The 25160-nt window shown below is 37.5% G+C and overlaps 1 protein-coding gene across 2 annotated transcripts in view; it reads left to right on the top strand.

Annotated features, from left to right (window-relative positions):
• The first annotated feature begins 3676 nt into the window (after positions 1-3676).
• COL1A1 (collagen type I alpha 1 chain) overlaps positions 3677-25160 on the top strand; it is a 39376-nt gene continuing 17892 nt past the window's right edge. Inside the window, exons 1-29 of one of the 2 annotated variants that reach the window (XM_032235758.1) lie at positions 3677-3869; positions 6156-6347; positions 7209-7246; positions 7358-7393; positions 7975-8067; positions 8164-8235; positions 9328-9372; positions 10511-10564; positions 10841-10894; positions 11568-11621; positions 12029-12082; positions 12959-13012; positions 13114-13158; positions 14545-14598; positions 14734-14778; positions 15076-15129; positions 16008-16106; positions 16354-16398; positions 16490-16588; positions 17335-17388; positions 17487-17594; positions 18273-18326; positions 19762-19860; positions 21615-21668; positions 21767-21865; positions 23055-23108; positions 23766-23819; positions 23918-23971; positions 24485-24538. In XM_032235758.1, the coding sequence (XP_032091649.1) occupies positions 3788-3869; positions 6156-6347; positions 7209-7246; positions 7358-7393; positions 7975-8067; positions 8164-8235; positions 9328-9372; positions 10511-10564; positions 10841-10894; positions 11568-11621; positions 12029-12082; positions 12959-13012; positions 13114-13158; positions 14545-14598; positions 14734-14778; positions 15076-15129; positions 16008-16106; positions 16354-16398; positions 16490-16588; positions 17335-17388; positions 17487-17594; positions 18273-18326; positions 19762-19860; positions 21615-21668; positions 21767-21865; positions 23055-23108; positions 23766-23819; positions 23918-23971; positions 24485-24538 (1953 nt within the window). In that variant the 5' untranslated portion in view covers positions 3677-3787. The remainder of the gene's footprint in view (positions 3870-6155; positions 6348-7208; positions 7247-7357; positions 7394-7974; positions 8068-8163; positions 8236-9327; positions 9373-10510; positions 10565-10840; positions 10895-11567; positions 11622-12028; positions 12083-12958; positions 13013-13113; positions 13159-14544; positions 14599-14733; positions 14779-15075; positions 15130-16007; positions 16107-16353; positions 16399-16489; positions 16589-17334; positions 17389-17486; positions 17595-18272; positions 18327-19761; positions 19861-21614; positions 21669-21766; positions 21866-23054; positions 23109-23765; positions 23820-23917; positions 23972-24484; positions 24539-25160) is intronic. The other variant, XM_032235759.1, reaches the window with a different exon arrangement.

Below are 25160 nucleotides of genomic sequence, written 5' to 3'. Positions count from 1 at the left end.
TGTGTTGCAATATTTTTGGGGAGGGCTTATTTTAGCACATGCGCTCAAAAGCCCAATTGGGCTAATTATCTGGGGAAGTTTTATTTTTGGGAAACAGGGTAGTTATTCATTATACAAAACATTATTCTAAATTGAAAATTATTAACTTATTCTTCTATAGAAATAGTGTGCCATGATAGTTCAGCTATATGATATATGTATCAGCAATATTTCCTAGTCCTTCTTATTCTTATGCAAATTCTCATTGCCCACAATGAAACATGAAACCAGATGAAGAGGTGGTATAAGGCGAAAGTTTGATGATTGTTTCTCTCTAACTTTGGGGAGGATATGCCTGAATTTTTAATAATTTTGCTATTTCAAAATCTATCCAGAAATATTTTGCATATTGGAGGAAAACTTCAAAGAGAAGCACAGGAGACCAAAAGAGGATCAATTCTGTACATTGGTACCAAATTACTTGAAAATCCAACTACAAATCAGTCTTTTGATTTGATTTGATCTGATCTGATCTGATTTGACTTGAAGACATGCAGCCACTCATATTATAACCATAAACCTGGACAGCTCATAAAATAATATTGTCCTATAATTTTTTTTTAAAATACATTTATATTGTACCAGTGAGGACAACAATAGTAAGTGGAGAGAATGGAGATTGTAGTCTAGGTATCAAATTATAAAAGGTTATAATAATTAAAAAGTATTCTCATTAGTAATCTGTTCTGAAATCAACTCTTCTACTGGAAATATACTTGTAGTTTCATCAAAAAATTTAAAATGTGTTACAACATTTTTTTTTGTGGGCTTTGTGATTTAAATATTTTTTGTGGTTGTAGTATTTATTTTAGATATAGGTCTTAATAATATTTAATATTTATTTCATTTTAGATATAGGTCTTAATCTAAAATAGACCTATTTTACATATAGGTCTTAATATTTTTTAAATGTTATAAACCATTCTGATTAGTAAGTGTTTTAGGTGTGGTCTTAGTTGGTTTTAGTGCATTGTTGTGTTCACTTTGATGTATATTATTATTTTGCATTGTGCATAGTTATAAGCACTGAAAAACCTAGATTCAGCTCCGTCAAGGCACTCTGATTAATATCATTGATGAAGCTCCATGTTCTATGGAGTCTCATTCAGCTTTTTAGTGTTCCTGATTTTTGGCATATGTTTTCTCCAGAATTTGCCAGCTGAGCATCGGTGTTCTCATGGACAGGCGAGGGAAGTGGGACAAATGACAAAATGAGCTATCATCATAATGCTTGCATCATGACATCACAATATACTTAATTTTTTTTTTCATGGCTAGGATCAAATGCCAATACAGCTGAAGCTAATTCGTTAATTTATTTATTAAATGTGCAAGCTACCTGATCTTCAGCAAGTACGAGGGATTTTTTGTTCTGCCTCTCAAAGAGTGAATTTCAGACCACTTGGAATTCCGATATTTTTTGTTGAATGCGTATGACTGGCAGGCACTTATCATGTTCTAGGATGCTAGTAACCTACGTCACAGACCCATCTTAAATCCTAAATTTCTAAAGCAACATTTTTTAAAAAATATATTTAGCTCTCCAACTTCTTCAGAGGTACATTCTTTGCATGTTTATTTCTTCATGGGAAGTTAACTCTCCTGAGGTCTTTTATTCCAAAATGCTTGGTCTCAGGATGTCCCTCATTTAGAAGCTTCCCGACCCTCATTTTAGAGTCCAGGAGTTGAAAGGTATGGTTTACCATAGCTGGTAAAGATACACACACATTTAAACACACCCGTAATTGCAGCTTCTAAAAATGGTACTGTGTCTTATGTGCTGTTGTTACAATGGTGCTTCTTTTTCCAACCAACGTGGCTCTTTGCGCTTTTGAACACTTATGGATCCTTGCCAATAACATTTTTTTTGTTTTATTACTTAAAAAAAAAAGAAGATGCCTAAAGAGTTTAAACAAAAAAGCTATAATGGGTCTAATAATAAATCATAAAAACGTATTCTTACATTTTTCTCTGTGGATTTTGAAATGCTTATTGTTGTTGTTACAAGAAATCTTTGCAACTTCCATTTAAATTTTTCAGAAGAAGTGATCAATAAAATAATGGAAAGGGTTGAAAAAACTGAATTTTTCAATATTTTAGTCACATATGTAATAATAAAATAATGGGCTGTGTCATGAGAAAACATTTTATTCTCAATTGAAAAAAACAAATTTAACTTTAAAGTACTTTAAAATGAGTTTATTCGTGTTAAATTCACATGCTGCAGTCTATCCTGACCATACATATTTTGACCCACTGACAGGGTTAATCTATATAATACTGTTTAGAGAAACAAAACAGATATCTAGATACCACTCCGTATGTACATAGCTGCAATATTTAGAGGCTAAAGAACAGAATATGATACAGAAATCTTTATTTATTTATTTAAATGAAAGTTTCAGTTGAGGTGATATTTATATACAATCTTTCCCAGATTTATGTATTACTGATTTCTATAAAATGTCCAGGACAATGTGTTGAAAATAAGGTGCAAAAGTTTCCGTTGCAATCAGTAATAAGTACAGATATCTGGACTCTGAGCTTTGTGTTCAGAGCAATTCATACATGCAGTTTCCATCAATAGGAATAAAGAAGAGGATAACGAACTATTGGTGGGTCAAAGAACTCAATAGATATATTAGAGTCCTTCAGCACAGAAGAAGCTGCTAAATCATAGGAATATCTCATCACGTTGCCCTTCTACTTTATTATTATTATTATTAATAATTTTGCAATCTCTCCCTATTTCTTTAGTATGTTCTCCAAGCAAGACAAACTGTAGTGGCACCTTTTAATCACTTTTTTTTTTCACTGTCCTACATTTATATCTATTTTTAATTAAAAATTTAAAAAAACATTTATATCTATTTTTTAATTTAAATAATTAAATAAATTACTCCAACTGAGATGGAGATAGAAGGGGAGGAAGGAATGAAAAATAAAAAAAACAATCATCCAAACTTAAGCAAATCTCAGCATAACTAAAATTAATGGATATTTCCCATGATCTCTAAAAGTTCGCTTTGTTCATATTTTAAAAAGAAAAGCTATTTAGAAAGAAATGCATGCTTTGCTCTATATCACCCTCTGGTGCCCCACCTTCACAGATGCTTTATTAGATCATGCAGAAGTTCCAAATTCCAGCGTACAGTTTTCTGTAACTGCGTGCCTTTGGATAGTCAATTTTTGCAACACACTTCTTCTGAATTTTTCTGTAGCTCCTACTTTGCCAAAGGAACTTGCCTTTCCTCAATACATATATCTTCCTTTCCCCCATGTATATTCCCTAAGTTCATACCCCTCCTAGTCCTCCCTCTTCTTGAAAAGTGCACTGCCAAATGAAAACTAGTTTGGAGGCGAACATGGTCCATTCTTTTGAGACTGGATAGAAAGGGGTTTGGCTTTGCTTCTCAACTTTTTGGGAGTGGGTGCATGTGCGTGTGTGTGTGTGTGTGTGTGTGTGTGTGTCTGTGTGTGGTGTGCGTGTCTGAGGGCAGACTGCAGTTGCTGATTGGCTGAGAGGCTGGCCCAAAATCTCCCCCTCCAACACTAAGGAGTAAGCGAAGAAGGGATCCACCTCTAGGGCATTGGATCATATAAATAGGGAACCTAAAAACTTGACAGAGTCAGTAGGAAGTTTCTGCTGGGGTCTGGAGTGGAACTAGATAAAGCAGACCGTCCCTGTATGACTGGACACTAAAGCAGAACCTAGGATACAAAGAGTCTTCATGTCTAATATTTAGACATGTTCAGCTTTGTGGATTCCCGGTTACTGCTTTTGATAGCAGCAACTGTTCTACTCACCAAAGGCCAAGATGAAGAAGATGGTATGTACAGTGCTTTATTTTCTTTCACTCTCTGTATAAATTAAGTGGCAGCTTTTATCATATCCTGAGAGGGGAGTGCATTTTCTCTTATTCTTTAACTGTTTTGTGTTGAACATAAAGCTGCCTCCTTCTCTGCTCCCCTCGCAAATCATTTATAATCAGGAAACACAGCGCAAGAGTCAACCCTCCCTACAAAATAGGAGACCAAGCTTGGAGTGGCAAAGCATGAAGAGATGTTAACATTTCGTCATGCTTTGCTGCAACAGAAATTATTGTTATATGTGGTATAACTTGAAAGACAAATACATCTGGGCAAATAAAGTACACATGCTAATAAAATTCTGAGGCTGTTGTTATTGTTAAGAGGGGAAGATCAGTACATGTCCTTGACCTTCCAAAAGTTTTTAAGCTTGCCTTGAATGCAGGGAAAGGACTTTTGGAAGGCTGAAAAATAAAATTTTATTCCACCTGATTTTTTTTAAAATCCACAATAGTGCAGTATTTAACAGAGAACATGAACTTTTTGAAAAGTAAACTTAAGCAGCTGTGGATAGCCTTCGGCATTGTGGGGTGTTTTTCCTGCCCCCCCCCTTTTTTTTCCTTGCCTTGGGGAAAAGCAACAAGTTGGACCAATTCAAAGCCTTGCGCTGTCTTGCCAAGTTTAGTAAATCAGATGTCAGGAGAGGGAAAGGGAGTGGGCTGTCATTGGGGAGGGACAGAAAGGGGTATTCAGCAAATGATGGAAAAGTCATTGGAAAGTTGTTTATAAAACTAAGACACAAAGATCATGAGCCAGAAGAAGTACAGAAAGTAAGCCTGTTGTAGTGACTTGCCGAAGAAGCCTGCAGAAGCCATCACAAACCTATTAAGTGGGTGGGTGATGGGGGGAAGCTTCATAATGATTCATAAGGGAAATGTTTCAGCAATCTATAAAGCACAAAAGTCTAGACATCATTTCACAGACAAAGCCTTTTGGACTGCGAATGTTTCAGAATGACTTACCCCCTCTAGTAAAAAATATCCAGTGGTGACATCTAGTGGCCATGAAGAAATTCTCTTTTGCTTTTGGCTACTGAGCCATTCCGAGGTAGCCTTCCAACTGGGTTGTGGGGGTGGCCTTGAAAGGGATCGACATCAATCAAAGTGAGACTCCTTCTGGAGTCAAGGATTAAATATGCCTGTTGAACACCACCCCTGCCCTCTTTGGAAGGAAAGAAAACTGACATGCCTTAGCAGAGAATTTTGATGACCTCTGATTTCAAACTGTGGATATTTTGCTGCCATCTTGTGGATAGTTTGCACTTTTATTGCAATGCTCAGGAAATTTTTATTTTCCTAAATCTCTAAGGATCTTTTTCTTTTCTTGCTTTTATTTTTAAAAAATATTCCCAGAAATTACTTATTTTCATCTTGTCATTTCCCATCCATTGGCGCAAAGTGAAATAAATATTTTTCTGGTTTGGGGAACCTTGAAACTATACACTCTTCTAAAAGGAAGCACTCAATTTTAAAAGCATCTGGCTAGGTATCAAGATTTATAATTATGGTATTCTTTACTTTTTTAAATGACATATATTAGAAAAATTCTTTATTTTGGTTTTCTCCTTTAATTGCTACTCTTGGCCTAGCTAGGTCTCCTTCATTTATCATGCAAAGAGTTAGCAAAATATTTCATCCATTGCACCTGCCTTGTGGAAATTGCCTTGCATTGGCTCACGCATGCCATGTCTCCTCCCCGAAATTCCTTGGATTCAATTTTCCGAAAGCACAAATGATTGATAAGAAACAATTTCTTCCCATTCATGAATCATCTTTCAATTCAGATGCCATTTTTGTTTCTCTTTCTTCTTCTTCCCAATCTCTTTCTTGTTCCAAAATATTAATTTATTTTTCCTTGCCTTGTGTTTGGTTTGGCTTCAGTGCCAAAATGCTGAGGTTACAAATTGGATGTAACAACTGGCTAGAGGTTTTGTTTAAATTCCAAAGCAACTGGAAAGAGTTACTGTGGAGAGAGCTAGTTTCCTGTGTCATAGAATTGTGCTTGATGAAAAGCAGATGAGGTTTAAAAAGCCCCACAGAGAATCAAGTCAGAACAGCGCAAGAAAAGAAAGCAAATGCTGATAAAAACACCAAAACACGCATGTGTTGTTAAAATGGCACTGTTCTTAAAATGTCTCCCATTTTCCTGCTCTTGCTAGCACTTGGCCCAATGAACAGTTGTTCACATCTGCATCTTGCTTCTTTTCCATCTTCTTTTTTTCTTCATCTTATCTTTATATTCTACAGTCGAACCTGGAAGCTGCACACACAATGGAAAAATCTACCAAGACAAATCACTTTGGAGGCCTAAAAAGTGTGTGTTGTGCCTGTGTGACTATGGTACCCTACAGTGTGATACCATTGTATGCTCAGATGTGTCAGACTGCCCCAATGCTGTAACCCCTCCAGGCGAATGTTGTGCAGTTTGTCCTGGATCCGGTATGAGCTACAGTTTATTTCCTTCCTGTCCACTCTATCATCCCATCCTAATTGTCCACTTCTTCTGACAGGCAGAACTGTCACTCATACATTCTCATATCCTCTGGTAGTTATCTATCATTAGTCCATTTTACACAAAACCATCCACCTTCACTTAAACTACTTAAATTCACTTTCACTTCCTTATTCACTTATTTAAAAAAAGTCTAATTTTAAAACTAATCAGCCATGCCTATATTAAACATTTAACAATTATTTATTTATCCATCAATCCATTTGTCACCTCTATAGTCACTTAATACTGAGTTACTAATGGCAAATCATTGTTCTTACCCAGGCTGCTTTTTTTTCTGATCGCTTTCCATTTCAATCTAAACATTTGGGTTTAATATAAATATTTATGAAAATCATTTGCAGGCAGGGAGGAAACTGTCAAGGGAGATAATATCTATGGAGTTAGGCAAGATTTGAGTAAAGTTTGGAGAAGATGCTTTCAGGCTACAATATCAAAGCTTTATCGCATAGCAAAACAGCATAACATGGAAAGGCAATTGGGTAGTACTGTATTTGTCTGAAATGTGTGCAATTTGAAATCTGCTTGGCATTAACAATCATACATGGCATTTTCTAATTAGGCCACTAATGACACGCGTGTCAATGTTCTATTATCTTCTGAAATTAACTGGATTCATTTAGCTGAAGACTGTGATAAGCATGTTTAACCCATAAATTCCATTGCATTTAAAAAAAAAAAAAACTCATGATAGGCAAGAAAAATTTAGAAGCTTATTAAAAACAATGAAGCTATTTGGATGGTCACAGTTTCTGGTTCTTAATACTCTTTTACATTTTGCATTCAAGATTCTATTCCTGCTTACTCAGATGTCACCGGTGTAGAGGTAAATTATATTTTTGCAATCCAAAATTCAATTTTTTAGCTATGTCTTTTTTTATTTTTTTTATTCCTGTAGCAATATGAATAATCCCCCCTTTTTTCTTTTATTTGGTAGGGTCCTAAAGGAGATCCAGGCCCAAGAGGAGAAAGGGTAAGAATACACATGTTTGGCTGATTGTAGTTCAAATTTAAAGATAAAAATATAAAAGCCATGTTCAAAAGTACAAAAAAATTTTTTTTTGTAATATTGTGATTTAATATGGGAGATTGATAATCTATCCTACAATTGCTCCTACACATTTACTATAATTTTACAATTTGTATTACAAACACATGCTATTCTGCCCATAAATATTCAATGGCTACATTTGTTGCACCTCATCCAATGGGAAGCACACCCCAATTTCATTGGTTTGCTATAACTTTCCAAAATAACAGTAAGATAAAACAGCACCAAAATTAAAACTTACATTTCAGCTTTAATATTTAACTTTAAAAAAAAAAAAAAGATTCATGACCCCTTTATCAGGGATACACAATTCATACTTTAAAAAGTTTCCCATCCTAATTGTAGGTGGTTTTTTTTAAGGTTTATGGGGAACAAGTGTCCCCCCCCCCCCCCGCACCAATCCAAATTTTGCAGGGAATTTTCAACAAGTTCTAATCATGCCAATAAATGGGGACATACTTTCATAATAGTAATACCTGGCTTCTTGCTATATTTATTTTCAGGGACCTCCAGGCCCCGCTGGCAATGATGGCATCCCCGGACAACCTGGCCTCCCTGGACCTCCAGGCCCCCCTGGTCCCTTTGGCCTTGGTGGAGTAAGCAAGATTAATTTGGTTATTCCATCTAGTTACGTGGCATTTGTGTTTAAGTACCTGTTCACAAGTTCCTCCTTTCACTCTTTCCTTTTCTAGAACTATGCTGGTCAAATGTCTTTCGGTTATGATGAAAAATCTGTTGGCGGCCTAGCTGTTCCTGGCCCAATGGTAAGGGCTGATGTCCTTGAGGCTGTGGAGAAAATGCTGGTTGAAGGGAAAGGATTGCTGAGGAGAAGGAAGAAGAAGAAGTAGTAGCAAAACACTGAACTCTAATAATAGATATATACTTTAAGTTATATGATGTAAACAAGTCAACTCTTCTTGGTTCAATAATGGTTAAGACCAGAAGGTGACTCTGTGGGGATATAAGCACAAGCATCATCACAAGTGTTCAGTGAAAAAGGAAAGGTTCACTTTTGTGTGGTTTGTTTTGTAGGGAAAAAGTACTGCAGAAAAGCAGTGGAGTTAGACAGGAAATTCAAGGCATGGGTATTCACTCATTTAATTAAGGCCCATAATGATAGCCTGTGTGATTTAGAATAAAACTTTATACAACTAGCAGAGGCACTTTTGTTACAAAAAAGCAGGTCATTGAAATCAGTGGAGTTTAAGACCATAATGTTACAATGGCTTCTTAAAGATTATAATTACATTGTCTTCTTAATTGAATGGAGAATTGCAAGTTAAGGACAATAGCTTGAATTTAAGCTGTGATTATTATAGCTAAAAAAAATTGTAATAAAAAGTAATTGAAATATGGCTTAAATCCATCCTTTAATACAGTTTTAGGGGAAGCAGAAATGTACAACCTACGTTTTGCTTCTGGAAAGAATAAAGCAATATTCAGATGTTTCACTCAAGAGGGAATGACCATTTTGCCTTATGCTTCACCTTAAGAAAAAAAAAATGGCAACTCACCCATCACTAGAGGGATTGCAAATTACATGTAACTGTTAACATAGCAACTATAAAATGCATTTTGAAAATCAATGTAGAAATTAAAGTTGGGCCCTGAGATATGAAAAGACTGAAGAAAGTTCACCTTGAAAATGATACACAACGCCAGACTTCCTCAACAAAACAGTTCTCCAATGTATGGTTAATGAAAGTTTCAAAATGATCAAACAAGATCAAGGCAATATGATGATTATATAGATTCAAGGATATAGATACCCACCGAGATATAGATACCCACCGAGATGAAGGAGAAATTGTACCAATTCAGTTTAAGCTGACTATTTATTTCTTGGCGATGTTTAGGGTCCAGCTGGTCCTCGTGGTCTTCCCGGACCCCCTGGTGCTCCTGTAAGTATTTTCTCTCTTCTTAAGAATGAACTTTATATAAGAAAGATAATGTAAATTTGGTACTACTTTCAAGGGGAACATTTCAATATCTTTATTCCTCCCTCAATTTTAAAGAGCAGAGACTTTGTAAAAGTGAGGATTATTGTGTTGCAGGCAACAAGAATTTTGTGCTCTGCTCAGTTATTAATGAATATCAGCCACACTTATTCAAAAAAATAGTACAAAGATGCTTAAATTGTGCAGAATCCCACATTGAACTGGAGGGGGCTTTTTTAGTGCAAAGGTGTTAATAGCAATTTTTGGGGGAAGGCCTACTATTATTTACAAACTTTGCAGATAACCCAGAAAGTTGAAAACAAGGGAAGGAAGACAAGTTACTTGCATTTCCATCTATGATATTGGAGATGCCACCTTCCTTTTAAAATTTTAAACCTAGGAACGCACAATATGCATTCATTCAGAGAAACAAACTAGAACCATCATTTGCTTTGCAAAACCTGCTTATTGTAGATAAATAAACAAACAAGACTTTCTTAAATCCATTCCTTCTACACTAAACCTAACCCTAATATAATAGAGGATGTAATTCCTCTTTCATCTGCTCTGTATTTCCTCACAGACATCATATTTTGCTTCTTTTTATCTGCTGCACAATCGATCATTCAGCCTCAGCGATCTTTGGGTCAACATATCCAGAGATTTGCAGTCTATACTAGAATAATGAAAATGGAGCGTACAGAAATTCAGTAAATTAACTGTGTGGGAAAACAGTCAGCTTCACTGATGAAAGCAATTGTTTCAGGCCAGGCAAACTGCAGGGCTAAAAGATGTGAAGGCAGGAGTCAGCCATGGAAATGAAAGACCCATGGCAGAAAGTGTCTAGGGAGATTCTCTGTCATTCAGGTCATGGTTGTCCCAAAGGTGTTTTTCAAAATGCAGCTGGACTTTGTCTCTTTCCTTGAAGATTATTTTGCTTCTCATCCAAGAAGCTAAAGGAAAAAAAAACAAAGAAAGTCCAGTTGCCTTTTCAAAAAGTATATTTGGGACATGGCAGAAAATAATGCAGCCCAAAACAAATAGGGGTGTTCTCTGGAATTGCTTTCTTTTTAACATACATGTCCCTGTTTTAAATTTTCAGGGCCCCCAAGGTTTCCAAGGTCCCCCTGGCGAGCCTGGCGAGCCTGGTTCTTCTGTAAGTATTGCTTGATGGTGGGGGTGCCTTTTGGGGGTGGTGGTGGATGGAGGGAGCTATATTATGATTACAGCCAGCCAGAACAGTCTCCCCCCCCCTCCCAGTTATCTTTTTCAAAATTTATTTTTCATTACCTAGAATAGTTTTTGAACGCAAACACGCTGTAGACAGGCTTCTGTTCCAGTCTTAGATATAAGCAAGATTATAAGTAGGAGCACTGATGTATTTGTTCAGATTTTAATGCCTTTGTTTCCCCCCCCCCAATAAATTATCTAGGGTCCAATGGGTCCTCGTGGTCCAGCCGGTCCCCCTGGCAAGAATGGAGATGATGTAAGTGACTATATCATTCTTAGAGGGGGAGGAACCCCCAGTTTTTCCTCTAATTATCCACAGATAGAATACACACCTTGCAAGCAAATCTGACAAACAAAAAGGCTTCTCTGAATCGACAAGTTTGAGGGAACTGGTTCACGATGTATCAGCCTTGTCTTGTCTTCTGAAACATGCGAGTCTAGCAGTAGAAACAATAGCAAAAGTGGTGCAAAAATGGGGGGCGGTGCTTCTCTTCTTGGAAAATTTCTCTTGCTCTCTTTGGTCTTCCTATTATAGACTGCAGCGAATGGCAGATCTCCAAAAGATAACTATTAATTTTACTACAACCTTGATCTTGCCATAAATCTTATATTTTAAAAAAATATACTATTAAACCATCCAAGGGGCAGTTTAAGGCCACTAATTCCTCAACCGGTATTTGTAGAGTTCAGGTAACAAGGTAGACCTTCTTAATTATTGCACACTATTTTTTCTTCTAACATTCTGCTTACAAGATCAGAGTTCTCAGGTTTCAGGCCATAACTTTTGATTGGCTTCTGAAAATCGTAAAGATCTCTTTTGCAGATGAGAGAATTTAGGGTCCCTTTCCCCCCCCAAAAAAACCCCTCTCTGATTTCTGAATTATTACTGTTTTAGCTTAGTTTTTTTTCCCCTGCCTTCTTTCTCCAAGGGTGAAGCTGGAAAACCTGGCCGTCCTGGTGAGCGTGGTCCTCCTGGCCCCCAGGTAAGGTGTCTTGTCCATATATGTAAGAGGGAATGATGGGTTAGTTAGCCAGCAATTGTTTTGTTATGATGAATCATGCATTGTCCATCTGCTCAAACACAAATTTATTTTTGATCATAAGAAGGGTAATTCAAAGCTTTAACAGTAAGATGGTTGTGAAAATATTAGACTCTCACATATTGGACAATTGGAAGATTGGGTTTGAGAGAATAAGCTCAAGTACTGAAATGGCTTTGTTTGATTTCTAAATAAGAAATTAAAAAACACCTTTTTTTCAGTTCATCATCATAGACAAGTGTAGTGGTGGGAGGATAGTCATGAAATGGGGACCTGGCTAAGGCCACATGCTGAAAAGTGATTTGTCATAATTCTTTTATTCTCAAGAATGTCTGGCTTATTTCTTCCAGGGTGCCCGTGGCCTTCCCGGAACTGCTGGCCTCCCAGGCATGAAGGGACACAGAGTAAGCACACTTCAATCATTCAATATCCAACGCAATTCACAAATTCTACAATTCAAAGTCTGCCAAAGCTAGATTACAACTTAGATTGTGTATGCATGTCTTCTGAAGATTTTTTAGGAATTGGACTTTTCAAAATGTTAATAGTGTTTGTAGGCATTGTCAGAAAGTGTTCACTCCATAATTCCTGGCATTCAATATGGCCACAAATATAGACCACACAGTCAAGTGAATCTAGTAATATTTTACAACTTCATAATTTCCTATGTTCCTTATTTTAAAAGGTATATGAAACACAAGTAGACTAGTCCTTTAAATATATTCTTTGGGGGAAAAAACATCTAGCTAGTTTCTAAAAATTGGATATTGTATATCTTTGTGATTCCTATCCATCCTGGGGCTCACAATACTCAAAGTCATTTAGCATTTTGCTCCTGTAACTCATTTAAATAATATTTCTAATGTAATATAAATAGGTCTTGACTTAAGACCACAATTGAGCCTAAACTATTTATTAAGTGAATTTTGCCCTATTTTATGACCGTTCTTTCCGCCACTGTTAACACTGCAGTTGTTAAGTTAATAACACAGTTGCTAAGTGAATCTGGCTTCCCCATTAAGTTTACTTGTCAGAAGGTCGCAAAAGATGATTACATGAAACTTGGACATTGGAACCATATGAGTAAATTGCCAAGCACATCTGACTTCTGATCACATGACCATGAGGCTGCTGCAAATAGTCATAAGTGTAAAAAACAGTCATAAGTCACAAGTGCTGTTGTAACTTTGAACATTTTGATTTGTTTTCCAATGTCTCTGTTCTTCACGCTTCTTATTATACACTTAATAATAAATACATATTATCCCTATCTTCTTTAGGGATTCAGTGGTCTTGATGGTGCTAAAGGTGATGCTGGACCTGCAGGCCCCAAGGTAAGTGTCCATTTTAAGTACATCCCTTTATTTGATACAAAATTCCACCTCCGTTCACTTTAACAACTTGTGTTGTCATTTCTTCTTTTCCTTCTTTCTAGGGTGAGCCTGGCAGCCCTGGTGAAAACGGTGCTCCCGGACAAGTAGTAAGTATATATTTTCACCCTTCTTTGATCCATTGCTCTAAGAAATATAGGCTATGTACCAATGGAGTCATTTAGATGGACAATAGATTTGTTTAAATTGTACCATCAATGAAAGCAACTTATTTTGCCATGGAGGGAAAAAAATCTAATTGCATCATAGTACTTTGATGCAATGCATATTGTACAAAATTGGCTGCCTGGAGCAAAATCTATAAGAAATAGCAAGAATATCTGTTGAAAGCTCAGAAAAGTGATGACCTATTGTAACACTGTAAAGAGGAAGGAAGATGGTCTTTAAAGAGATGTCCAGGAATTGTTACCTAAGCAAAAGGATCTGAAATGTTTTTTAAGTCCAGTTCAGAGGGATAACATTCAGAAGTGACTCAGGTAGATGCCTTCCTAATCCACTGGGGTATAAGAAGGAGGAGAGGGGTAGCATAACCAAACTTGTGAGATTCAAAGTGCATGCCATCTCTGTGAAAGTAATTTTAGCCTTCATGTGGAGTTGATATCCAGGTTTGGCCTATCTAGTGGTGTTGACCCTCAGACAGAGAAGACAATAGTGGAATAGAAAGTAAAATGAGAATTATGGGGCTACCTTATCTAAAAATGTCCAGTATGGACTTCCTTTTGCATTCTGGCCAAAGGTACCAAATAAGATAAGATAATCTACTTCCACATTACTGTTAATAGAAGGCAAACCCAAAAGAGTATGCAAAAGTCCTTTCTAGAACCAACCTTAAATGAGCCTCCTATATAAAGGAAAAACACTTGATATTAAGAATAACAGGGACTGTATCAAATGGAAAGAATGCTAAATTCATAATAGAACTGGGTGTTAGTAGTACTTGAATAGGGCAAATTTTAATAAAGTCTACGGTGACATTTCATTTGCTTTTAAATATATTTATAAGTAAATCCTTACCAACAGGAAAACATAATAAGGAAAAAGGACTGCATCATATATCTGGGAAGAGAAAGGTCTTAAAATTAGTGTTAAGTCCTAGATATAGGACAGTATAATTCCTATAGCTTTCTACAACCCCTATGGCTTTCCAGTAAATGAGTAAACTTCTAAAACTTACTTAAGATGTGACAACTTTTAGAAGAATATGGTATATTGGTATTTCTCAATCTTAGTAACCTTAAGATGAGTGGACTTCAACTCCCAGAATTCCCCAGCTAGTCACACTAGCTGGGGAATTCTGGGAATTGGAGTCCATGCATCTTAAAGTTCCTAAGATTGAGAAACAGGATGATTTTGGAAGAGTATGATAAATACTAAATATAATTAAAAATTAATGGAAAGGATAAAGATATAAGAATGAGATCCAGTCAAAGTACCTTTCAACTGATTCCCCTCCCCACTCTGTTTCTTCTAATTAGGGCCCACGTGGTCTTCCTGGTGAGAGAGGACGTCCAGGCCCTGCTGGCTCAGCTGTAAGTGCATTCCTCTCAACTTTTAAATTGCTACGTATTCATAGCGTTTTATGGACTCAATTCAAGTATTCTCTTTCATATCTTATGTGATTTTGTAGGTCATTCAAATGCCCTTTCTCCTCTTTTGCATTACAGGGTGCTCGTGGTAACGATGGTGCTGCTGGAGCTGCTGGTCCCACAGTAAGTGTCCCTCTCATTTGCTTCTCTTGGAAAGTCTTCATATTGCATGAGAATCCTTTTCTTTAGAGAAGGGATGAAGATTAGTCTTCATCTAGAAGATGAAGACTAATCTTCCAAGCTTTCTGCCCTTAAATGAAGATATCCTTTTCTCTCTAGTTTGCCTTGAGTCAGTTTTTCTTTTTTCCTTATTTCAAAGGCCAGAGTTAATGCAGATCTGGCAGTATTAAGAACTATTAATTAGGGACAGTATGAAAAAGCTCTATAATCAACCTTTAATCTCTTCTCTTTTTTTAATAGGGTCCCACTGGCCCAGCTGGTCCCCCTGGATTCCCTGGTCCTGCTGGTCCTAAGGTAAAGATGATTATTATTATTGAATTTATCTGTTGTCCATCTCACTGTTTCACAGTGACTCTAACTGGCCTTGAATGACCAACTTGCCATTGCAATGTATTTGTGTTACGAAAGCATTAACATTGTTCAATTTGGCTGCTGATTTTTTAAAATTAGATTGGGGATAGTTGTCTCTCAGGTTTCTTTACAGAGGAAGGCATCAATCTTTACCTTACTGTTTCTTAGCAAGGGGGCAACAAAGCATTCCCTGGAGGATAAATGCATGGACAGAAATGATATGCCTGAACTTGGAAAAGTTCCTGCTTTAAGCTCTCTCCATTCTAGTTTGCTAAAAAATACTGAGAAGCCTCAATAATTCCTTGTTTAGGGATCAGGAGGGATGACCAATATAATATAAGCCCAGGTTTAGATACAGAAAAGGGATTGCTGGACTAAGAAAAGATAAAGTTTAGGGACCAGAGCTGGGAAGCTGGCATTATTATGGCTTATTTCAGTATTTGCCTTAAGAAGGAAACAACTGCATAAACTACTACATCAAGCTTTAGACATCAGTTGAATAATATAAAATTAAATCATAACTGAAAATAGCAATAATGTTCAACAATATAAGAATGAGGTTTACATTTTATATAGAGTCCTCCATTACATTGAACAGGCTTTGAAAGTCTGAAATGTGTGACTCAGGAGTAAGACCTCATGATATCTGGGTGGGATTGGGAGGACCATGAAGTCTGATTAACTAGGATAGTGTTATATAATACAACCAACTAGGAGATAAATTGGTCTTGGAGAGACTAAGGGGATTGACCAGAGAGAAAGATGTGCATCAACCCAGGGAGGCCTGCACACTTATGAATCTTCACTCTCTTCTTGCACAGGGTGAAACTGGTCCTCAAGGTGCTCGTGGTGGTGAAGGCGCACAAGGTGCTCGTGGAGAGCCTGGTGCTGCTGGTCCTGCTGGCGCTGCTGGCCCTGCTGTAAGAATTACCAGTTTCCCCCCACCTCCCCTATACTTCTGATTTATTTAAAAATTATTCACTTCTTAATTTTAACAGCACTCTTAAATGCATATATTCACCTATTTTTTGGAGAGTGCTTCAAGGTTAATTGTGAAGGTTGAAGGTAGTTTATGACATGGTGTGCCCACACAGGAGACAGAAGATGTGACTTAAACAATCAGTGAACTAATATAGTAATTATTTTGTATTTTTTCCTCTGCTTTAGGGAAATCCTGGTTCTGATGGTCAACCTGGTGCCAAAGGTGCACCTGTAAGTATCTTCTAATCCCAATAACTCTCTTTATTCATGTCATTGTCTTCATTTGCCACTTCTCTCAACCTTTCCGCTTCCTCTTCTCTAGGGTGCTCCTGGTATTTCTGGTGCTCCTGGCTTCCCCGGTGCTCGTGGAGCAGCTGGCCCACAAGGTCCCACTGGTGCTCCCGGTCCCAAGGGTAATAGCGTAAGTGCCACCCAATTGCTCTAATCTTATCATCAACTGGTGTCACCTGACTATATTGAATTATATATTGGCCAATAAGGAGAATCTCATGCATGATAGTCCAGCCTTCTTAAAGACCACTAGGTTGGATCACATGGATTTCAGATGTGTCTGATTTTAAGGCTATTGTTCAGAGTAACATCTAGATCCATCAGGTGCCCATTCTGTGATAAATGGGCAGTAGAACAGCGTATTAACATAAATCTCAACCTCTTTAGCCACTAAAAGGGATAAAGGATCCATTCTACCATATCATTACTCAATCAGGATATACATTGCTTTCTGAATTTTAAAATGTGCAGCATTTCAGAATAAACTGATCTGTTGACCAGATGGGATAGTTATAAAAACATGGAATATGATGATATGGACATGTGGGCTTTTAAAGATAACCATTTCAAAATTATTGACTAAAGTTTTATTGCTCACAAATCCCACAGATTTCTTCTTCTCATAAGTTGCTTATATCAATTGAAGCATGTGGAAAAGTATCTTCACAGATACCTAGTTCTCTTCCACACTACCAATTCTTTATAAACGTTTTCCAGCTGTTTTCCCTATATTGCATAATTAATAAGTACTTAAATAAATAATAGAATATTGCCTTATTCTGTAGTGAGATATAAAATAAGACAAATCTACTCTTGCAATTTTGTACTGAATGAGATATGTTACCGTATGCTTTCGTCTTTTCTTAATAACTTTAGGGTGAACCTGGTGCTCCTGGAAACAAAGGAGATGCTGGAGCTAAAGGCGAAGCTGTAAGTATTTCACCTAAATGATGTGTGCTTTTATTTCTCTTGTGCTTTTAGTTTACCGCTCCTGCAAAGTTATTTATATCCTTCACTTTATCTTCTAGGGTCCCGCTGGTGTTCAAGGCCCCGCTGGTCCACCTGGTGAGGAAGGCAAGAGAGGATCCCGTGGTGAGCCAGGACCTTCTGGATTGCCTGGACCTGCTGGCGAACGTGTATGTAACCATGTTTGTTGTTTGTTAGCCTTTGGATACCAAGATGCATTTAGAACAAACATGGGCAGAAAGATATATCTGCCTTACAGGTTCATAACATTTAGTTAGATTGGTGGAGAATTGCTAAGCTAAATTACAGATGTAATAGAAGCAGGCCAAGTGGGAAGACTAATTTTAATAAGTCAGAGGAATGTTCTCCCGGAGCCATCCATAAAACAAGGTGTGTTGTAACATTTCAAAATTAAAAATTAAAACTAAATTAAACTAAATTAAAATAGCGCACTGCTGTTTCCTCTGGTAATAAGTAAGGAAAGATTAAGCTTTCTGTTCTACCTGACAGTGGCTTTTTATAGCCTTTCCTTTATTTGCAAGGCATATGCGCTAATTTAAGGCAAGAGGCAAAATGTCAAATGGGTGCTTTTGACTCTGATCAGGAAACTGAATTATAATTCTTGAGAAAAGGATATCATCCTGAATCTGAAGTTGCCATTTAGTTCTGGCTTTTAGCTTTTCATTCTTTCTAGCAGAATGTTGTGACTGTCTTTTTCCAGTCACAGAAAAACAAGTGACTTCATATTGGCATTTTGAGAGGACAGGCTTCTTTGTAGGTTACTTGGTAACAATACTGGTTTTTTAAAATCAATAAGCAATAATAATATTCTTAATCCTGTGTCACAGGGTGCTCCTGGAAGCCGTGGTTTCCCTGGTGCTGATGGCATTGCTGGTCCCAAGGTGGGTTGTGTGTCTTGTGGGTAATACATGGCTAAATAGTCTCTTGATTTCCTATGGGCTATCCACAGGAGACTCATATTTTATCTATCTATCAGCTATCTATCTATCTATCTATCTATCTATCTATCTATCTATCTATCTATCTTTCTTAATGTCTGCATATTCTTCTATGTCTAGAGCTGACTTCTGATTATCAAAATACAACCTTTGATTATTTTTGACCTGCCTTCCAAATGTTTTATAGGGTAGCAAAAGAGGAGTCACATCTAAAACAATTTTTTTTTAGAAGAACCAATATATCCACAGTTGTTCCTGCTGCCTGTTATTCTCATTATTGAGGCAATTTGCTCAAGATCATGTTCAGTGGCATACAGAAACTCAGACATCTAGGGTTCTTATTGCCTAGGAAACAGGGTGGGTGGGGATGGGATGAAAGTCTTCCTTGCCATGTCCTTTTTATAGCCTTTCAATTTTGTATGAAGGAGTAGAATAGTGCTGTGAGGATTTATAAGAGCTAAGAGAGCTGGCTAGTTCCCCCCCCCCCCCCAGAATTACAGGGTCATCCATCTCACAAAGGAGTGACTCTGAGTGGCATGGAAGAAGATGGTAAAAAGTTAATATATATAAAGGCCAATTATTATTTTTAAATGTTTAGAATAAAAAACACAAGGCTAAGAGAGAACATCTGATGCTAATAACAAAGGAGTCACTTTAGTATCTCACCCATTCCCTCAGGCCCCCAGATCTGATGGCATAATCAGGTTTTGGGGGAATTCAGTAGGAATGTGGCCAACCTCACTTAACAAAACGTAGGAAACTTTATTCCTATGAATGATATTAAAGCCTGTTTTGCAAATATTCATGGTCCTTGTATTTAGTAGGACTACTAGCACCTGCTTTCATACCTAGCTCTTCTCTAATAATCCTGGACAGTCTGATATCTCTCTGAGCACCAGAGAACATTGTAAATAAGATCCCTATTCTCCCATACATTTGTGCTTTTTTTCTAATATACAGATCTTGCCTGGAAGGGAGTTTCAATCTCTCTTTTCATTTCTTTCATGCTTTCTTCTCCCTGACCATATTGCTTTCTTCTGTCTCATGTTTTGTCCCTCGCTCACATTAGAATTCCCTAAATACATGTCAGGTGGGGGACTTCAAACATATGGATGTTTGTTTGCCAAAACTACAGGCTGCTCAAGTTGTGGAGTTTTGGACTTTGGGTATAGTCTTGAGGTCTCTCAAAGCCTGTTTTCATGAATATGTATAATGTCTGCAGCCAAAGCCACCCATTGCCACACCAGACATATCCTTTCCTTCTTAGATACACTCTTCATAGTCTTAATCACACAGAGGCTTCCTAAACTGAGGAGAAATGAAAAGCTAGGATTTACCTGCTCTTAGTAGCTTTTCTTGATGCCTTTTCTTCTTCCAGGGCCCCCCTGGTGAACGTGGAGCTCCTGGCCCTGCTGGACCTAAAGGATCTACTGGTGAAGCTGGACGGACTGGTGAGCCTGGTCTTCCTGGAGCCAAGGTAAGCGAATAGCAAGCTTTGATCAGAAGAGGGAAGCAAATGGGAAATATTCTCATACTTCCCATTGGCTCCTAGACAGTGGGGAATGGGGCACATTCTACCATCCCTGCCCAGCCCTGTGCAGCATTGAAGGTCTACAACAGCGAATTAAACACTGTCATAAAGAGTAATCAAGGATCTTACCGTATGCAAAGTAATCCACTTCCCCCAACTAAGTGAATTAGTGGCACTCACTCATATCTCATTTCACTCATAGGATAATGAAGCAGAGAATAAATAGGAATGGGTTAAAAGGAATTAAGTTCCTTGCAGTGATTTTATTGCTCTGTTTTAGTTACGTTTCTGAGCATATGTGAACTGGAGCAAATATTTTCACTCATCACAATGAAGGCAATGCTAATCCAGAAATATTGGTTCAGTTTGGGTTGGTTTTTGATATAATCATGATTGCACTGGCCATTTAGCATTATGATATGAAATGTATTTTTTCAGGTGAGACTTTGATGGTTTGGGGGATGGGGAGGAAAATCAAGTCTGTAAAATAATTAGCCATGAAACAGCAGTGAAAGGACTAAAATGTCATTTTTAAAAACCCTTTTCATAATCTAATTTTTCCCCAAGAGACATAAACTAATGTAGAAAAGATAATGGAATCAAATATACCAGTTGCAAACTGAAATTATATTTAGAAACCAGATTCAGTTGTTTTTACCAATGGTTTATATTAGGCTCTTAAATTCTGCTATAGTTAATGAATTGCTTCCCAGCTCTTTCTTTGGGACAAAATTGTCACTGCAATTTCTTTCTATTGTGTTTTGTCCCCATTTCACTGGAAAATATTTTAGGATATTATTACTATCATCATCCCCCTTTAGGATACCCATGTCTTAATCAATTGAGTATATGTATTAATCCATTCAAACTAACATAAATCCTTAAAGCAACAAACAATTAGTGTTAAAAATACTAAGATTTCCACTTGGTGGTGTGTTTTTTTTTTAATGTCTCTTCATCCTTGATCAAAACATTGCTCATTTGGATGACTGTGGATTAAATTTATCGATAGTTCAAAAGCCTGCACACTTGAAGGTGCTTGAAAGGAAGCAGAAGACAAACATGGTCAAAACACAATTAAACAGAATTGTGCAATTGTGCTGCAGAAGAAACCCTTAAAGTACAAGGCATATTTCTTCCACAGAAGAAATGCCCAATCAGGAATTCTTACAAAATACAGCTTATATGTTCAGGTGTTTTAAAACAGAAAACAGGGGTTTTTAAATGCTTAACGGGTACTTTTATTGCCTTGAAGCTTACGAGGTCTAGTCCAACCTGTGTAATATAAGAGTTAAAGCTCATGATCTTTATAGGAGCTTCTGTAGCATAAAAATTAGAACTCTGCAACGTCATACATTGTAGAGGCAAAAATAAGATAGGTATAGTTTCCCCATCTGTCAGGCCTCAAAAGTCCCCAAACTCATGACAATTCTTCCAAGTTGATTTCTCTATTGTTTTGCTCCTATAGACTAAACCTTAACCAAACTGAAAATCCTACTATTTGCATCTATAATACCCTTTGTGAAATATTAGGGAGGACCTGTCTTCACCCTCTTTCTTTCACACATGATATTTGGGCGGAGTTAAGTCTTGTTCCTCTGGAAGGCAGCCCCTCTCCCTTAGGGATCCATCTCTTCATTACATCCCATCACACCATCTTCCCCATTCACACATGTTCTCCCTTTTGTTTTCTTCTCTAGGGTCTGACTGGTAGCCCTGGTAGTCCTGGTGCTGATGGCAAGACTGGACCTGCTGTAAGTGTTGAGAGAACTTACTGGGATCGCCCCTATATTTTGCAATAGAACAAATGTTTTTTTTAAAAAATGGGCTTATTGTTTCCTTTCACTTATAGGGCCCCGCTGGTCAAGATGGTCGCCCTGGACCTGCAGGTCCACCTGGTGCAAGAGGTCAAGCTGGTGTGATGGGATTCCCTGGACCTAAAGGCTCTGCTGTAAGTAACACTCCGCATTTACTTCCTGAATGACATGTTCTATGGGTGAGATACAAGGATGACGCCTACTTCTCTTCCACAAATGACCACCTTATTTAGCACTCAACCCATGAAAAAACTATGACACCAGAACAGCTGCTTTTAATTCTTCTTCAAGGAGCAAAAGAATATCTGAAATAAGGGCAGCAGGTGGCTGCTTTATATTAAAGCTCCCCCTATTTGTACCTCTAACTTCCTGATTCATTCAATATGAATATTTTACAGATGGTTACTATGAGAGTCAATTTCATTTCAAAACTGATTTCATGAATAATCCACATGTATATGCTACATTGACACTATTGAACCACTATTGATTATGTGTCATCAGGTCATCCACAATTATTAGTGATCACATAGAAGGATTTTCTTCATGATCTTCCTGTCATTATCAGAACCTCCTATTTAATCCATTTCCTGAGAGGCCTTCATGGTTGTTGTTTTTAATGATTACAACTTTATATTCAGCAACCAACTAACTGAAGTATAAATAGATTTATGGAGAGCAGAAGTATTAACTGCACTTGAATACACTTGAAATAGATTGTTTCAAGGGGCATTTGGCTTTGGTTGGTTGTGAAAATCACTCTAGACTGAATTGGAGAGAGGAAATTGTTGGTAAAATGGGTTGTTTTTTCCAAATGAAAATGGAATACTAGAGATACTGAGATTTTCTATATAATAAAATATGCTGCTTGGGTCAGTCCTTTTAGATAATCCAGAGACGTAACACATCTAGAACTACTTGTTCTATCTTTACTGTAAGGTTACAGTAATGGAATTTTGCAGGCCTCCCCCCCTCACCTTAATAGTCCAAGAAACTACAGAAGGTCCCTTCTGATATTTTTGCCATCTCCCATTCCTTCTGTGAACTCAATTGCCTCTTATCTGACCATTGTCTAAGCTGTGACTCTTGCCATTGTGTCCCAAGGTCATCCCCACATACTATGATTGTATGAAAGACATTCAACTGCCTTTCAAATATGTATAAGACCATGCTTATGTAATACAAATTGAACCTGGGCATCCTAGATTTGCCACAGCATGGAGAGATACTGAAGAATGAAATGGAAGTTATTGACTCTCTCCCTGAAATAACTCCCATTCTCTATCTATTCTCTCCCCCCACCACCACCACATCCTCTTCTAGGGCGAACCTGGCAAACCTGGTGAGAGAGGTGCTCCCGGAGCCACTGGAGCTAATGTAAGTATTTTGTTCCCTCGCCCTCTATTATTCCCTTCAGTGATCTGGATGGACATATATACAAGGATTAGTTTACATAATTGCTGGTAATAAATAGTTACCCAGAGTTGTTTTATAGAACTGGGAGGCTATACACATCTTACAAATAAATATACTGAATACATACCTACATATGTGTGCACATACACAGATACATATATACATAAATGTTGCATTAGAGCAATATGTGTGTGCTGCTACTTTCCCCCACTAGAGTTCACATATATATCTTAAGATTTCTATAGTCAAAAGTCCTTTTTTTAGGGGTTTTTGGATCTATATAAGAGGGAGGGGGGCAAGGAATGGAGGCTTAGGAGGGGGACTGGCTGAAAATCATCTGATAGGTTCTGTGACCGAAGGTGGGCTAAACCCTGGGATGCCCCATGCCACTCCATCACCTTCATTACTACATCCACACTGAGATGGTTTTCCATGCAATGATAGAATGATAGAGAGAACGCAGGGGAATATCTCTACAGAGATAAATTATCTGATCATGTGGTGGGAAAAGGCATTTGGTGGGAAGGTTTTCAATCAACAGAATTCTTGTGCCAGGTTTGTTTTAAAAACATTGGGCTCTGCTTGTTCCTGTCCTTACTCCTCCTTGGTTTCTCCCAGGGTGCTCCTGGCAAAGATGGCGATGCTGGTGCCCAAGGTCCTCCAGGCCCAGCTGTAAGTATGGATTTGATTTCTCCTCCTTCAGTATTATGAATATTTATCCCTTTTTTGGATTCTGTCAAGGCTTGAATTTTCCTACCTTTTCATTACAGGGTCCTGCTGGTGAAAGAGGTGAACAAGGTCCCTCCGGTGCTCCTGGCTTCCAGGTGAGCAGGATTGCTTGAAAAAACAAATGTGTACATTCTCTCTCTACAAAGATAGATAGATGATAGATAGATAGATAGATAGATAGATAGATAGATAGATAGATAGATAGACAGACAGACAGACAGACAGACAGACAGACACCAGTTAAATATTTAATACCATTACTTTTTGTTTCTTTTGAATGTTCAAATGATGTACATTTATTTGCTCAGGAGAACAGAACTAAAAGACTCAGTATATATGGTTTTTATTGAGTACAAGCCATAAGGCCTGTAAGAAAACTGAAACAGTGCTTTCAGCTAGCTGGAGAATTCTGGGAATTGAAACCCACAGGTCTTAAAGCTGCCAAGTTGGAAAACACTGCTGTAAAATAGAAGCATGTAAAATTCATGAGGTACTAGTGGTACTAGTGACATAAACCTTTAGCCTGTTTAATAAGCTGTATTTGATTGTCGGGCTCATCCACTCCTATCAAAGCTAATATTTCCTTCACTTCTGATTTTTGTTTTCAGGGTCTTCCTGGTCCCGCTGGTGCCCCTGGTGAATCTGGAAAGCCTGGTGAACAAGTATGTAATGTGTTCCTATGTGCAGAAGTGTTAAGAAGGAATTGTGGGGCCTGTACATGCTTTGAAGCAGGGACAAACTAAATTAGGACCCTTGAGTTGCAGACTTTGGAACAGGCTAGTTGGAGTCTGAACTCAGCACAAATATTCTCCAGATAACCTTACTTTGCACATTAATAATGTCTGCCATTTTCCCCATTGGAATTTTTTGTGCATTTCTTTTTTAAATGGATGCATACACCATCCAACAACTGAAAAGCATCTACTGGCATATGGAAAACCAGGCCCATATTTTTTTGTTTTATAATTCTCAATTCCTAAATTCTTTTAGTAGTTGTAGAGAATTTCAGTAGGTGGAAATTTACTTTCTCTTCAGGACATTATTATGACCAGTTTATGATTTCATATTCTTTTGATGAAACAGTTATTTGATTGGCCAAGTCACTTAAAAATACTTCCATAGGGGAAAAAAGACTTTTAGTAGCTTTCCAAGGTTTGGAACAAACTATCCTGGAAGATGGTGGACTCTCTTTCATCCAGTGAGGGACATTGATAATAACCATTATTATCACTTTTCAGGGGCACTTGATAATTATATACTAGAGATGCTATAATAGTGGATTCC

Source organism: Thamnophis elegans, chromosome Z, assembly GCF_009769535.1.
Source record: "Thamnophis elegans isolate rThaEle1 chromosome Z, rThaEle1.pri, whole genome shotgun sequence".
Classification (NCBI taxonomy): Eukaryota; Metazoa; Chordata; class Lepidosauria; order Squamata; family Colubridae; genus Thamnophis; species Thamnophis elegans.
Note: the sequence above shows the minus strand (reverse complement) of the source record. Positions and strands in the feature narration are given on the sequence as shown.